Source organism: Loxodonta africana, chromosome 8 (assembly GCF_030014295.1).
Source record: "Loxodonta africana isolate mLoxAfr1 chromosome 8, mLoxAfr1.hap2, whole genome shotgun sequence".
NCBI lineage: Eukaryota > Metazoa > Chordata > Mammalia > Proboscidea > Elephantidae > Loxodonta > Loxodonta africana.
In genome coordinates, this window is record NC_087349.1 from 106,354,832 (window position 1) to 106,368,796 (window position 13,965).

General features: G+C 47.8%; 1 protein-coding gene across 2 annotated transcripts in view; it reads left to right on the forward strand.

Moving 5' to 3' along the window:
* Window positions 1-13,965, forward strand: part of VOPP1 (VOPP1 WW domain binding protein) — a 130,177-nt gene that overhangs the window by 101,955 nt on the left and 14,257 nt on the right. Inside the window, exons 2-4 of one of the 2 annotated variants that reach the window (XM_010587151.3) lie at window positions 1,063-1,423; window positions 1,573-1,650; window positions 6,940-7,076. In XM_010587151.3, coding sequence (XP_010585453.2) covers window positions 1,410-1,423; window positions 1,573-1,650; window positions 6,940-7,076 — 229 coding nt within the window. In that variant the 5' untranslated portion in view covers window positions 1,063-1,409. The remainder of the gene's footprint in view (window positions 1-1,062; window positions 1,424-1,572; window positions 1,651-6,939; window positions 7,077-13,965) is intronic. The other variant, XM_064290205.1, reaches the window with a different exon arrangement.

The following is a 13,965-nucleotide window of genomic DNA, read 5'->3' on the forward strand; positions in this document are numbered from 1 at the left end:
AGTATGTCCTATAAATAAGTAGCTGAAACTGGGTACTGGGTATTTAAAGACAGGTAGAACCAAGTCCAGGAGGCTTGGTGAGCTGCCAAGGGCGAACTACCAGGCTAACCAGGATTGGAGCTTGGGTCTGCTGATTTCCAGACTGGTCCTGTTTCCACTCCTCATCCTCACTAACGCTTCTCAGGGAGTTATTTTCCATGCATTTTTCTGCATAAAACAAGCCTATTAGTACTGGAATAATCTATCAATTCAATGATTGCCCAAGATCTTGGATCAAATATTGTATTTCTTTTTTAAACTTCTGCTTTTTTTGGAAGAAGAGTGGCAGGAACCTAGGTAATAATTATGTGATCATTTAATATAACTGAGAAGCAATTCCCCTCCCCCCCAGTTCAGCTGCCACATAGACTGAGATCTGCTGTAGCAAGAACTGCTCTATAAATACCAAAGAGTAGAGGAAAAGGGCTTGAGCATCCATGGCATCTTCTCTTTTCAAAGGAAAATAGGGTTGCAGAAGAGCAAAACATTGGAGGCTGAGTTGTCATTCTGAGATGTGCACTAGGTCTCACCCTGGGCAAGGGCTCTTCTCAGCCAGCTCCCCTGTGTGTGGAACCACACCTGAGCACATCCAGGCCAGCATGTCTCCTGCTAGGGACCCCAAAGCCTCCAGTGGCCCCGGAGTGTGTCAAGGAGAGGGCGGCATAAGCAATAGTAATCATTGTTGGCACTTTATAGAAGGATGATGTCCTTAAGACATGAAACAGCACTGTGGAGGGGATCCTGCCATCCCACCCATTTGTACATGGGGAAAGTGCAGCTCACAGCGGTTGAGTACCACAGCTGCTAAGAGGCAAGACCAGGACTCAGGCCCCCCCGCCGCAAAACCTCTGCTTTGACCCCAGCAGACTTGTTAGTGAGGCATTTCCATCTTTTGACCACAGTAGGGGATTGAAGACAGATGAAGCAAGGCTCAAAGTCAGCCGATGCACCTGTCAGGGGGCTTCCTTCTAGTTGCAGAACTGACAGGTTTAACGCTCGTCTTTGGTCACGATGCCTCCGTAGGAAGAAGCCCGTTGTGATTTGGCACGCGGAGGATGAATGACATTCACCACGTCCACCTCAGCCCCTCCCGTCTGGGCCACCAGGTTGACAGTGGCCAGCTGTGCTAGTTCTGTGGAATGCACTGGTAGCAGTTCTGTCTTCATCATTAGCACCCCCCCCCCCGCGGCCCCAAGCTGCTTCTAAGAATGGAGTCTGTGGGTGGTGCAAATGGTTAGCACGCTGAGCTGCTAACCAAAAGGTTCAGGTTCGAGTCTACCCAGGGGCTCCTCAGAAGAAAGGCCTGGTGATCGACTTTGGAAAAAACAGCCATTGGAAACCCTGTGGAGCACAGCTTTACCCTGACACACATGGGAGGTACCAGGTAAGCCACATGGGGTTGCCGTGAGTCGGAGCTGACTTGACAGCAGCTGGCCTAAGAATGACTCAGTCGAAGCCTAGCCTGGAACACGTGACTGGTCCAGCTGTTCCTTCCAACTCAGAGTGCTGACGCCCTGTGCCCTCTCTCCACAGATGCCGCTCCTATGAGGACTGCTGTGGCTCCAGATGCTGTGTACGGGCGCTCTCCATCCAGAGGCTCTGGTATTTCTGGTATGTCTCATCCCTTCTTGTACTTAGATGCCCGTCTCCACTCACCCTGTCCCTAAGGGCTCTGCTTGCAGTCCACATCTTCACTAACCTCAGGTACACCACCTGGAATTTGGTCTTGGGACAGCCTTGGTCATGAAAATGGGCGTGTTCAGGTTGGCTTCCTGGAAGGCAGCTGTGCTCGCAAAGTTTCCAGGGAGGCTGTCCCCGGTTCTCCAGGCTCTGGACTAGGGGAGAAGAGATACTCTTTTGGGAAGGTGGGGGACAGACAGTGGCTTCCTCCTTCATCAGCTCTTTCACCAGTTTCTGAAATGGAGCTGAGGCGACTGTCTTAAAGAATCAGAGTCTCCAGCAAGTGCAGACCAGTGATAAGATTGCTCTTGCCTGGGAGCCTTCCCCATGCCGTCATGCTGTCTTGTCAGTGGAATCTTAACTTTCCAGTAAGCAGTCTCACCCTTGGTCCACCTCCCACTGCCACCGAGGGAGTCTGGCAAATTGTCTGAGGTCTATAAAATCATAACTTGAGAGGTCACAAGGGCACAATGCAGACATAGTCCCCAAAGAAGTGTGGGATGCAATTTCCACTACAGAGAAAAAACTCGTGTGCATTGTGACCTCAGAAGAGGCCTGTTGGGGGTTCTCTCTAAAATCAATTTGACTCTATAGTTAATAGATGTGACATCAGATGTCAGGGATGGCAGAGCATGTGTGGGGAAGGACTTACTTAAAACCAACAAGTCACCTGGGGAGCCTCTGTTGAAGTACCCCAGGCCTGCAGAAGGGGCACCCTAGCGTGGGCTCCAGCACAGTGCTCAGCCACACCAGGCTTCGTTCAGTCTCCAGCTCTGCCTGAGGGGCTCCTGGGCCACCTCTTTTACTGCTGGTGGTTGCACTTAAGGAGCACTGGTGGCTCTGTGGTTAAGGTTGGCAGTTCAAACCCACCAGCGACTCTGCAGGAGAAAGATGTGGCAATCTGCTTCAGTAAAAATTATATATAGTCTTGGAAACCCTATAGGGCAGTTCTACTCTGTCCTCTAGGGTCATTATGAGTTGAAATTGACTCAACAGCAGTGGGCTTGGGTTTGGGTTTGGTTGCGCTCAGATCAGAGTAGCTGACCTTCTGGGTTACGATTCCTCAGAGCTTTCCAGCTGGCTGGGATCTTTGAGAGTGTCGCCTCCACAGGGCCTGGATGTGCTCCCTGAATTGAGAACTGCCATACTGAGTCCTGAGGGGAGGGCAGGAGGGAATCAAAAACCCAAATTACATTAGAAAACAACAACAACAAATTATTTCTGATGATAGAAAAGGCATAGACATTTTTTTCTCTTAATTGCTGGAAAGCTTCCCAAACCTACTCAGCAGTGAACAAGAACATCTAGTGAACAATTAGCCTGTAGCTCACAGCCCATCAAGGAACTACTTTCCTTATTAACAGCCACTCCTTTTCCCTGAGCTGGCATCCTACATCCTCGCCTTCCTTGTTATAATAAGCTCATTTCCCTTCCCATTGGTTCTTCTCTTTTAAAATATGTTCTTCTCAGACTCATACCTCAATAATGAATTTGATGACTGATAACTAAGCAGGAAGTGGGTCTCTGGCCATGTGACTGTTCTGTCCTTACTTGCTCTCTGTCGGACCAAGGGCAGGTACCCACAGGGAGCCTGAATGTAAGCTGCCTTCCTCTGTGTCTCAGTGATGCCGTTTTGATTTGTCTAAGAAAAAAAGCACCATTTGATGTAAACCAACATTTTGGCTTTTCCTGGGGATGGGACTAAGATCTCATATAGCTTCTGCCTTTTCCAGCCAGAGCACCTAGAATAGCCAGTAAGGTTATTTGAGAAAGCCTTCCATTGCTTTCTGTTTCTAGTAGGTGTATGTCATTGGGCCCAGTGTTGAATGTAAGATTATCATTGAGCCCACCATAGGGAAATTAGGTTTAAGAGACTGAACTGTCCCCTTTGTGATTTCAGCATGTGCAGTGCTGAGAATTGCCTTACTGTGCCAAGCCCCTGCATGATCTGGATCCTTTTAGCTCCCCAAGAGTGTACTCCTGACCTCTTTCCCCCACTAACTCCAGCCACATAAACATCTGCCTCCAACTCACCTGCCTTAGCATCTTCGCCTGTGCTAATTTTTCCACCAGAATGTTCCTCTCTTCCTTTCAGCTTTTATCTTTCTTCTCATCCTTCAGCACTCTGCTCAGATGTCACTTTGAAGGAAAAGGAGCTTTTCTGACCTTTCTCACAGAGCTGGAAGAGTTGCTTTAGTGAATACTCCCAACGCTACCAACTGAGCAGGCCAGCCCAGGAAGACTAAAATCACCCACTTCTGATGACCAATTGTGTGGCGAATGACAAATCCCACTGCGTCCTGTGGAAATCTCAGCTTCACTTCTCTATTCGGTTTAGACCCCAGCTGCCCATGCAGTCCTTCTCGCTCTCATCCCTAGCTACCTTGGGCTGGGTCAGCGGGTATCAGCCACAAGCTTGGTAGTCCACATGACTCCCTCCATTTCAGACCAGCCGGCCCCAAATTTGGGTTTTTTCTCTGCTTCCTCAGGGTGCCAGCTTCAAGTTTGGGGATACACATAACTCCTTCTACTCCAGACCAGCCAGCCCCCACTACTCCTTTGGGTCATATAATTCTCTGGAATGATTCACAGAGCTCACATGAAACACTATACCTGTGATAACAGCTTTAATATAGCAAAAAAGGTTACAAATGAAAAGATGCATAGAGCAAGGTCAAGAGGGATCCTAGTGTGGAGCCTCCATTTCCCGAGGGAACTTGCTACCTACCCAAGAGCATATATGTTCACTCTTACCAACCAGGAAGCTCCATCTGAGCCTCAGGGCTCCTATCAGCCTCCCTATGTGGCCATGACAGATTACATCATACCTCATGAGCTTAGTCAGCATCGGGCCCCTAGGTGGTCCCTCTTGGTCTGGTCAGTCCCCATTTGTTGGTCTCAGGTGTGTTGCAGCTCTAAGAAACCCAGAGCAAAAGGCCAAATTGCTTTATGCACCCCACACTCACTATGACTAATATCCTTTTTAAATCTTTCTTAGCACTGACTACAATTGTAAATAAATAATTGTGTAGATTTGTTGTTTATGGTCTGTCTCCTTGTTGGTCGTGAAGTTCACTTGAGGAGGAGGGCTCATGTGTCTTATCACTCTGTTGCACAGCCTGGTCCTGAGAGCATAGCAAGTGCTTACAAATCACTTGTTGAATGAATAATGAACTAGAAGACAGACCAGAAGGGCCATGCTTTCAGCCCTTTACTGAGTTATTTCCTTTCTTGTGCCTCTGATCTCTCTTCCTGCTCAACATTTCACGAGTGTCCAGTAAATATTTATTGACTGACAGGCGGACTTGCAGTTATCAGCTTACTGTGAGCTGGAATTTGAATATTCTTGAAGGCTTTAACATCTACTTTTTTCATAAGTTTATTTTACATGTGTATAGGTGCCTTTGATCATGACACAGCCAGCTGTGATGTATGCTCATGGTTCACAAAACAATGTGCAACCCACCCAGTGTTTGGGGATTTTGAGCAATGTTCTGTGAGGTTTCCATGAATCCCATAATAATTCCAGTTCGGAGCTGGGCAGGAGCTTCCTGTTATATCTGTGCCAGCCAGCCAACTGGCCCTTATTAGATTGACCCCCCTTTTTCTAGAAACAGAAGATTAGTGCAGATCTGAGATGGGAAGAGGGAACTTATTCATTCAGCAATCATTTATGGAATACTAATTATGTAGTAAAACAAAACAAACAAACCTGTTGCTGTTGAGTCAAATTCAACTCCTAGAGACTCTATAGGACAGAGTAGAAGTGCCCCATAAGGTTTCCAAGGAGCAGCTGGTAGATTTGAACTGCCAACCTTTTGGTTTGCAGCCATGGCTTCTAACTTCTGTGCCACCAGGGCTCCATTACACAATAGTCACTGGGAATTCTTAGGGGAATTAAGCAAAGGTCCTGTCCTTGAAGCACTCACCTGTAGTGTTTGTTAGACTTCAGGGTCGCAGTGGGAGGTACACATTCAGCCATACTTAAGTAGAAATTTCTAAATCTGCAGCCTTTTTATTGATGGTAAATGTTTTCCTTCTCTATTCCTGTCATTTCTCTGTAATTAAGGCATGCTTTAGGAAGGACACCTTTATTTCTTTATGTGTGTTCATATAATAATGGAGAGACAACTATTAGGAGGGATAAGTGTGTTCACCCTTGTTGCTTTGACAATAAAGAATAGAAAATTGTGGAAATGGATGGCAAGGCAAGGACCAGCCAAAGTAGTCAAACAGGATTTAAGCAGTGTCTCCTGTTCTGGCCAAACTATCGCGTTGAGGTCAGAGCCATGGACAGGGAAGTGGTTGCACCAGCCCTTTGAAACCAGCTAACTTTCTGGAACTCTTTGAGGCAGAGATCTTATTTATAGAGCTTCTCTTTAGGGAGTGGCCTCCATCAAGAAACCTGCAGGCCAAGTCTCTGCCTGCTGTCTTCCATGTATAAAAAACCAAATCCACTGCTGTCAAGTTGATTCCGACTCATAGCGACCCTACAGGACAGAGTAGAATTGCCCCATAGAGTTTCCAGGGAGCATGTGGAGGATTCAAACTGCCGACCTTTTGATTAGCAGCCGAGCTCTTAACCACTGTGCCACCAGGGCTTCATTTCCCATGTATATATATATGTGTGTGTGTGTAGAGAGAGAGAGAGAGATTTACTTCAAAGAATTGGCTCATGCCATTGTGGGCCAAGTCCCAAATCTATAGGTCAGGTGGCAGCTGGAGGCCGCTGCTGGCTCGTGGTTTTGTAGGGGGCTGACAAGTTCAAAATCCATAGGTCAGGTGGCAGGCTGGAGGCTCCTGCGGGCTTGCATCCCAAGATGACAGGAAGAGTGCAAAGTTGAAAGAGGGAGAGCTAGTTCTGCTGAAATACTATTTGTGTCTGGGAGCAGACCACACCCTAAGGAAACTCTCCTTTCAACTGATTGATCATGCTATGACAGGTGATTACATGCCAATAGATTACATTATGAAACAGCAAGTCGTCCTGTGTTTGGCCAAACCACTAGAAATTCTAGCATAGCCAAGTTGATACATGAAACTAACCATCACAAGCCCCATCTTCTCATATCCCTTCTGGAGTCAGTATTCACAGGGTCTGTGCTCGTAGATCCCCAGAGGGCTCCAATGGGCTTTGGGTCACCAGGCAACTCTTGCGGTCTCTGCCCATCTGACCTCCTGTCTGCTCCGTGCCTCCCTCACATCTGTGTTCTCCCCCAGGTTCCTCCTGATGATGGGTGTGCTCTTCTGCTGTGGTGCCGGCTTCTTCATCCGGAGGCGGATGTACCCCCCACCACTGATTGAGGAGCCTGCGTTCAACGTGTCCTACACCAGGCAGCCCCCGAACTCTGCTGCAGGTCAGCCCTCTGTCCCTGTCTGTCCTTCCTGCTGTTTACATGTGCTGTGTGTGAGCCACTGAATAGTATGCTGAGAGAGCAGTTTTGGCCCTGCTTATTCATTTAAGTTAGGAATATCAATTTTCTTATGCATTTGTGCTGACAAAAAATGTCATATATATTGAATTGAATACCCATTACCTTCTATTCCCATATAGTCATCAGTATACCTTATATGCCTGTGTATGTGATTAGTATATGCGTATTATTTTTCTGCCTTTTTCCTTAAAAAATATTTTGTATACAAATCTTTATGTAGAAACACGTTCCTGCCATTCCAGATGCCTCTGGACTAAATATTAACTATGTTGCTGAAGGGCAATTTGCCTAATTATTCTGTTACTGCTGGCCATTTGTTTAGTTTGGTTTTCACTTTTATTCATTAAACAAGTATTTATTGAGCATTTACTAATGTTATAAAAAAAAATGTTCTAGGTACTTAAAAATGGTGCTGCTATAGATACTATTGTATAAGTTACACTTGGCTTATTTAAGGCGTATTACCCAATGTGATGTCCCAGGGTCAAAAAGGATTAGCAGTTTCTTAATTCTTATAAAACCCTGCTATATTTTTTTATACCTAGTCTAGGCTGGGTTTTTTGGGTGGGTTTGATACCTAGCTAAAAATGTCAGCTACTGTTGCTCTCACGGGAACACAGGCTGGGGCCCTGGTTTTGGCTTCACGTGTGTGTGAGATGTTTCCTCTTCCCTTTAGAGGGCTCGTCTGAGGAGGGAGGAGAACCAGGGCTCCGGAGGGCTGAGCAGGCCCTGCTCATTACAGTGGGTGCTGCCCTCACCTCGTGTCGGGCTCTGCTCCTGCCTATCTCTCTCGGTCAGGAGAATGGGGAGGCAGGTGAGGCTGATAACAGGTGAGATAGGAGGCAGGTGAGGCTGGGGAGGCAAGTGAGGCTGGGACAAGTGAGTTTGGGGGGGTAGGTGATGCAGGGAGGCAGTTGAAGCTGGGAGGCTGGAGAAGCAGATGATGCTGGGGCACAGGTGCGTTCCTCATGCCCACACTGTTCCCATGAATGGTGCTCTGCTCCCGGCCACCGTTGCCACCTGGAGGGTGGGGAGCTGTCTGCTGACTGCATATTGCAGATGGATGGTCAGAATTTGAGGAGCAGTTCTTGCCTGGTTTTAAGAGAAATAAGGGGGATTCAGTGTAAAAGCAGGTATAAAGCATTTTCTCTCCTCTGTCTCATGAGGGCATACTGATCCCAGGATGCAAAGAGAGTGGAGCTGGTCATTTTTTATTTCGTTCTTTTACAACTTTCTTCTCCTAGATACTCTAGCAGGGTTTTCTTTTCTTTTAAAAAGAATCATAGTTATGGTTTTGAAAAATGCTACTCAGGAAGGCCTGAATAGTATTTTCCACAACATGTCAGGTGGGAGTTGTACCTAAAACTTTCACACAGAAATGGATTGTATTCTTTTCGTATCTGGAACTCTTTGAATAGTTTCAAGTTTGTGCTCTATCATCTGGTGAAATGCAAATTTGGGGTTAAAATGAGAATCAGAGGCCAAAGCTACCACTCATTGGATTTTAGGCCATTGATTTTTCTTTCTTTCTTTGATCAGATGGAGATAGTAGCTCAGAGAAAAGAGTCAATTGCAAACAGAAAAGAGTTTTTCCTTTCCTTTCTGTCACCACTACATGGAGTTTTAGTACAGGGGACAGGAGCACCCCTGCAGAGCTCCCGTCACCCACTAATGAAGAATGCCAATTGCCCTGATCCATACATGCTGGACAACTGCCCTTCCTTTCCATCCAGGCTCGGGTGAACACAATGGGCAGCTTCTGTGAGTTAGACCTGTGCTTCCTGCTGCCGGCTGTGGAATTCCACAGGAATGGAATGGCCCTGATGGTGCAGCGGTTAAGAGCCACGGCAAGCTATGGCCACTAACCAAGAGGTTGGCAGTTTGAATCCACCAGCTGCTCCTTGGAAACCCTATGGGGCAGTTCTACTCTGTCCTATAGGGTTGCTATGAGTTGGAATTGACTCAATGGCAATGGGCTTGTTTTTTTGGTACCATGGGCATCTCGGTCCCTCTAGGAGGAAACTCATCACTTGTGTGTGCCCTTCCCTTGTCCCCTGTCTCTCTTCTCCGCACAGCAGTGTGCCCTGTCTCTCCAGCTGGGATCCTCACTCTCCCTTATCAACCACATCCAATAAATAGGTCGTCAGAGCCTACCAAATCTTACTTTAGACCCTTATCTTGCCCCTGAGCAAGGCCTGCTAACAGTTTTCCCAGTCACCCATCTCTCCCAACACAGTTCTGTCCTCCACGTCACACCAGAAAGACCTTTAACAAAAAGCACACAGGTCACATCACTCTTCTGCTTAAAGATCTCAGTGGGCTCCCCTTGCTCAGAGAATCAAGTGCAGGCAACGTAGCCGAGTGCACAGGGCCCTTCATAGCCACATTCGAGCCCGGTGCCCAGTCTGGGGGCTTCTCTCTGCAGTTCCGTTGGGCCCCTTCATGTGTGTTCCTGGGCCTGGGAACTCCATCCTCCCTTCAGGAGCCTGCTCTGCGTTGTCTGTGTAGTGACACACCCCTGGCCGTTCCCTTCCCCATGCTGTGGTTTGCTCCCTCTGCTGTGCGCTGTGCCAGGTGCATTGTCAGCACTTATTGTGGTGTGTTGTTTTGTTTCTATGGTTGTAGAAATATATAGAACCCAACAGTTGCCAATGCAACATTTTATCATGACATGTTTTAATCCCTGTGTGTGCATCAGGCCCCCACCAGGCCATGTGCTTATGCAGGCAGGACTCAGGCTTTGTTACCCCTCGCCCATGTGCTCAAGCCCAGACTACTCTCTGCCACTGTCAATGTAGCTGCCACCCAGGCTTGCACCCTAGTACACCTGAGGGTCAGGAACATGGTGGCCATGTTCTGAGCCTGGAGCCAAGGCTGCCTGACTTGCTTGCTTCAGGGCACATTTATTGAACATGTCGTACAAAGGCACTGCAGATGCCCAAGACACCAGAGCCCAGCCTGGATTGCGCTCCCACTGGCCTGTTGTGCAGTGCATGGTCTGCACAGCTGTACGTGGCAGCTCTGAACACACACACAAATCAGGACACAGCTCCCAGCCATGATGAGAGCTGTGGAGAGAACGTTCAGGATAATGAGAGACCATGTAAGTAAGAAACTTAGAGTACAGGTCAAGGAAGGCTCCCCCAGTGCCTTGGTGTCCTAGAGCTACCATACAAAACACCACAAAGTGGGTGGTGGCTTTAAAGAACAGAAATGTATTGTCTCGTGGTTCTGGAGGCTGAAAGTCCCAATCAGGCTATCAGCCATGTCTCTTTCTTCTGCGAGCTCTGAGAGAGGAACTGTTCCATGCCTCTCTTCTGGTTCTGGGTGCTGCCGGGCTTCCATCATCACATGATATCTGTCTCCCCCCTGTGTGTGACTCCGTTTCCCTGTCTGCTCTCTCCTTCTCTAAGACACCACACAAAGGATTAGGATTAAGACTCACCCTACTCTGGTGTGACCTCACTTAACTATTAACAAAGAAAAGCCAGCGTAGAGGAGGGGGGGTTTGGGGACCATAGTTTCAGGGGACATCTAAGTCAACTGGCATAATAAAATCTATTAAGAAGACATTCTGCATCCCACTTTGGAGAGTGGTGTCTGGGGTCTTAAACGCTAGCAAGTGGCCATCGAAGATGCATCAATTGGTCTCAACCCGTCTGGAGCAAAAGGGAATGAAGAACACCAAGGACACAAGGTAATTATGAGCCCAAGAGACAAAAAGAGCCACATAAACCAAAGACTACATCAGCCTGATACCAGAAGAGCTAGATGGTGCCTGGTTACAACTGATGACTGCCCTGACAGGGAACACAACAGAGAACCCCTGAGGGAGCAGGAGAGCAGTGGGATGCAGACCCCAAATTCTCATGAAAAGGCCAGACTTAATGATCTGACTGAGACTAGAAGGACGGTGGTGGTCATGGCCCCCAGACCTTCTGCTGGCCTAGGATAGGCACCATTCCCAAAGCCAGCTTTTCAGACAGGGATTGGACTGGACAATGGGATAGAAAAAGAGGCTGGTGAAGAATGAGCTTCTTGGATCAAGTATACATTTGAGACTATGTTGGCATCTCCTATCTGGAGGGGAGATGAGAAGGCAGAGGGAGTCAGAAGCTGGCAGAATGGACACGAAAAGAGAGAGTGGAGGAAAGGAGTGGGCTGTCTCATTAGGGGGAAAGCAATTAGGAGTATATAACAAGGTGTATATAAATTTTTGTATGAGAGGCTGACTTGATTTGTAAACTTTCACTTAAAGCACAATAAAAATTAAAAAAAAAAAGCCCTACAGTATTTCCAAAGAAGGTCACACTCGAAGTACAGGGGTTAAGACTTCAGCACATGTTTTGGGGGGACACAATTCAGCCCCTAACACCGACAGAAGCCTCATTTGAGCTGAGGAGTAGAAACCTACTGAACTGGGAGGGAGGGAGACCTGAGGACTGGCCGGTGAGGCCCCTGGCCTGCCTTCTCCATCTGCCTGTACGATGAGACTATCATGCTGCAGAGCGCCAGGCAGCCAGCATAGCACCACGTAGGATCAAGTGCAGGATCCGCTGGAGGGTGGGGTAAGTGTGAGAATCTAGGGCAGATGAAAACACTGAGCACCTCTGAGAACAGCAGAGAGAAGCCAGTGCTCCTGAGAGGCCGCCAGGCCCAAGCCCCAGGCCTTTTTACATAATCTTAGGTGAGGCATTCACCACAGAGGGCAGAGGTGAGGCCAGGTGGTTTGACTGACTCCACGTTGTGATGTTATATCAGGAACACTCAGAAAAATGGATGTCATTTATTTGGTTCCAAGATGGCCCGTGATGCAGAGGCCACTGGGGCCAGCATAAAATCACTTGCCATGGCCACGGCCGCTGGGAGACACTGGTTGGGCCCCCCTTCCTCTCTGTAGAGTCACAGTTGCTTCTAGCACCAAATACACCATTTCTCTGACCAAACTATAGACTTAATTTGCCACCCCTTTTCCATTTTCTTCTTACTGGCCTGTAGCAAATGTGGAATAGTTGATCCCAAAATACACCAGAGCATCATAAGAAATTAAGGCTTGCCTTGTTCTTTTTTCTTTTTTTTGTTCCATGGGGGGAGATAATTTCCGTAATTTCACTACAAAATCAGGGGCTACATCCTTAGTTAACAGCTGTATGCCTGGGAAGAGTTTGATTGCATTGATTTCACTCTTTAGAAATAGTAATATTGAAAAAAAATTCGGGTCAGTTAGTTTCTAAATGATTCCCTGGTTATGAGGTTCTGGAAACACACCTGATCCACGGATTGACCACCTTACAGATGTTTGCTGAGATGCTGTAATGTTCAAGGCTCTGTACCCTTGGGCTGGTGGATGTAAAGAAGATGCCACGTGGAGGTTTAGAACGAGGGAAAAGAGAGAAGCTTAGTGCACTAAGGATTATAGGATAAGCCACACCCAGGAGCAGCACTTGGTCAGTGCTGGGCGTACAGGTACTTGGTGTAGGTGGGTTTATGTGTGTGGATTCGCTAGTATGGCTCCATGACTCCTCTCCTGCCTGTCTGAGAGGTGGAGGTGGGTTCTGGGGAGCTTCACTTATGAAGGAAGGAGAGAAAGTGGCTGGGTTTTGAGGGCCAGTGCCCACTGTAGGGCTAGACCCCTGCACGGGGAGGGCAGCCACTCATATCCTTGGGACCAGCTCCAAGCCCAGCATCACCTGAGGGGTGCAGAAAAGCACGGAATTTGCACATTGCAAAATGGGCTTGTGTCTGGGCGAGGGGGAGGAATATGGACAATCATGGCTCTAGAGGCCATTTTGGAGGAGGACTGTGCATATAAGGGGTAGGGATTGGCCAAACCAGGTATGGGGCTGAGGTTCTCAGGTGAGGCCCTACCCTCTGCCCAGAATTCAGAAGGAACAAAGGCTGAAGCTGCTGGTTGAAGGTCTCAGGGCTTACAGTTGAGTGTGTTTGGCCCTGGGCTTGACAGGGCATGTGCAGAAGATGAGCAGAAGTGCTGAGTAGCTGTTGTTGGAGGAACAGAACAAGGTACCTATAGGACAGGTAATCAGGAGGACTGAGCTCTGGAGACCTAGGGTGGGCCTCAAAACTTAGGGCAAAATGAAATCATATGAAGAAAATCACTCCTCATTTTATTTTGTCTGTATATGCAGAGAGACAGTACAGCAAGAGAAGGTTGCAACCCCACAAATGGTATCATCCCCCTAAATCATCCCCATCATGCTGCTGGCAAGGCCCTGTCAGTATGCCCTCCTGGGTCAATAGGAAAGATAGACTTCGTTCTTTCATTCATTCATACGTAACACATTAGCTAACCAGCATCTGCCACTGTATTCATGCTGGCAGAGGGGTGTGAGTAAGGTATCCTCACTGCTCTTTAAATCCTGGAGAACAGTGGGAAGAACAAACATCGAAAATGATGACATGAGAGCCAGGTGGATTAGGGTCAGAGAAGCAGAGATGGGGCCGAGCCGGGAGGTGGAGAGACAGGGAAACTCTGGTGAGAACTTGGGTTCAGCAGAGCTGTGGGTGTGGAGAGGAGGAGGGGCTGGGTCTCAGGGAGATCCGAGAAGCAGCCGTAACAGAACTGGATGCAAGGCACGACTGAATGTGGGAAGAGGGATTAGGGGGTCATGAAGGAAAATGACTAAATTACAGGATTTCTTCTTTATGAAGTATCATGTAGCCACTGAAGTGGATTCTCATCAAGACCAAGGGTATGTAACGGTATGGCAAAACAATTGTAAAGCTGTGTTAGTGAAGAGAGCACAAAACCAAACCCATTGCCAGCGAGTCAATTGCGACTCATAGCAACTCT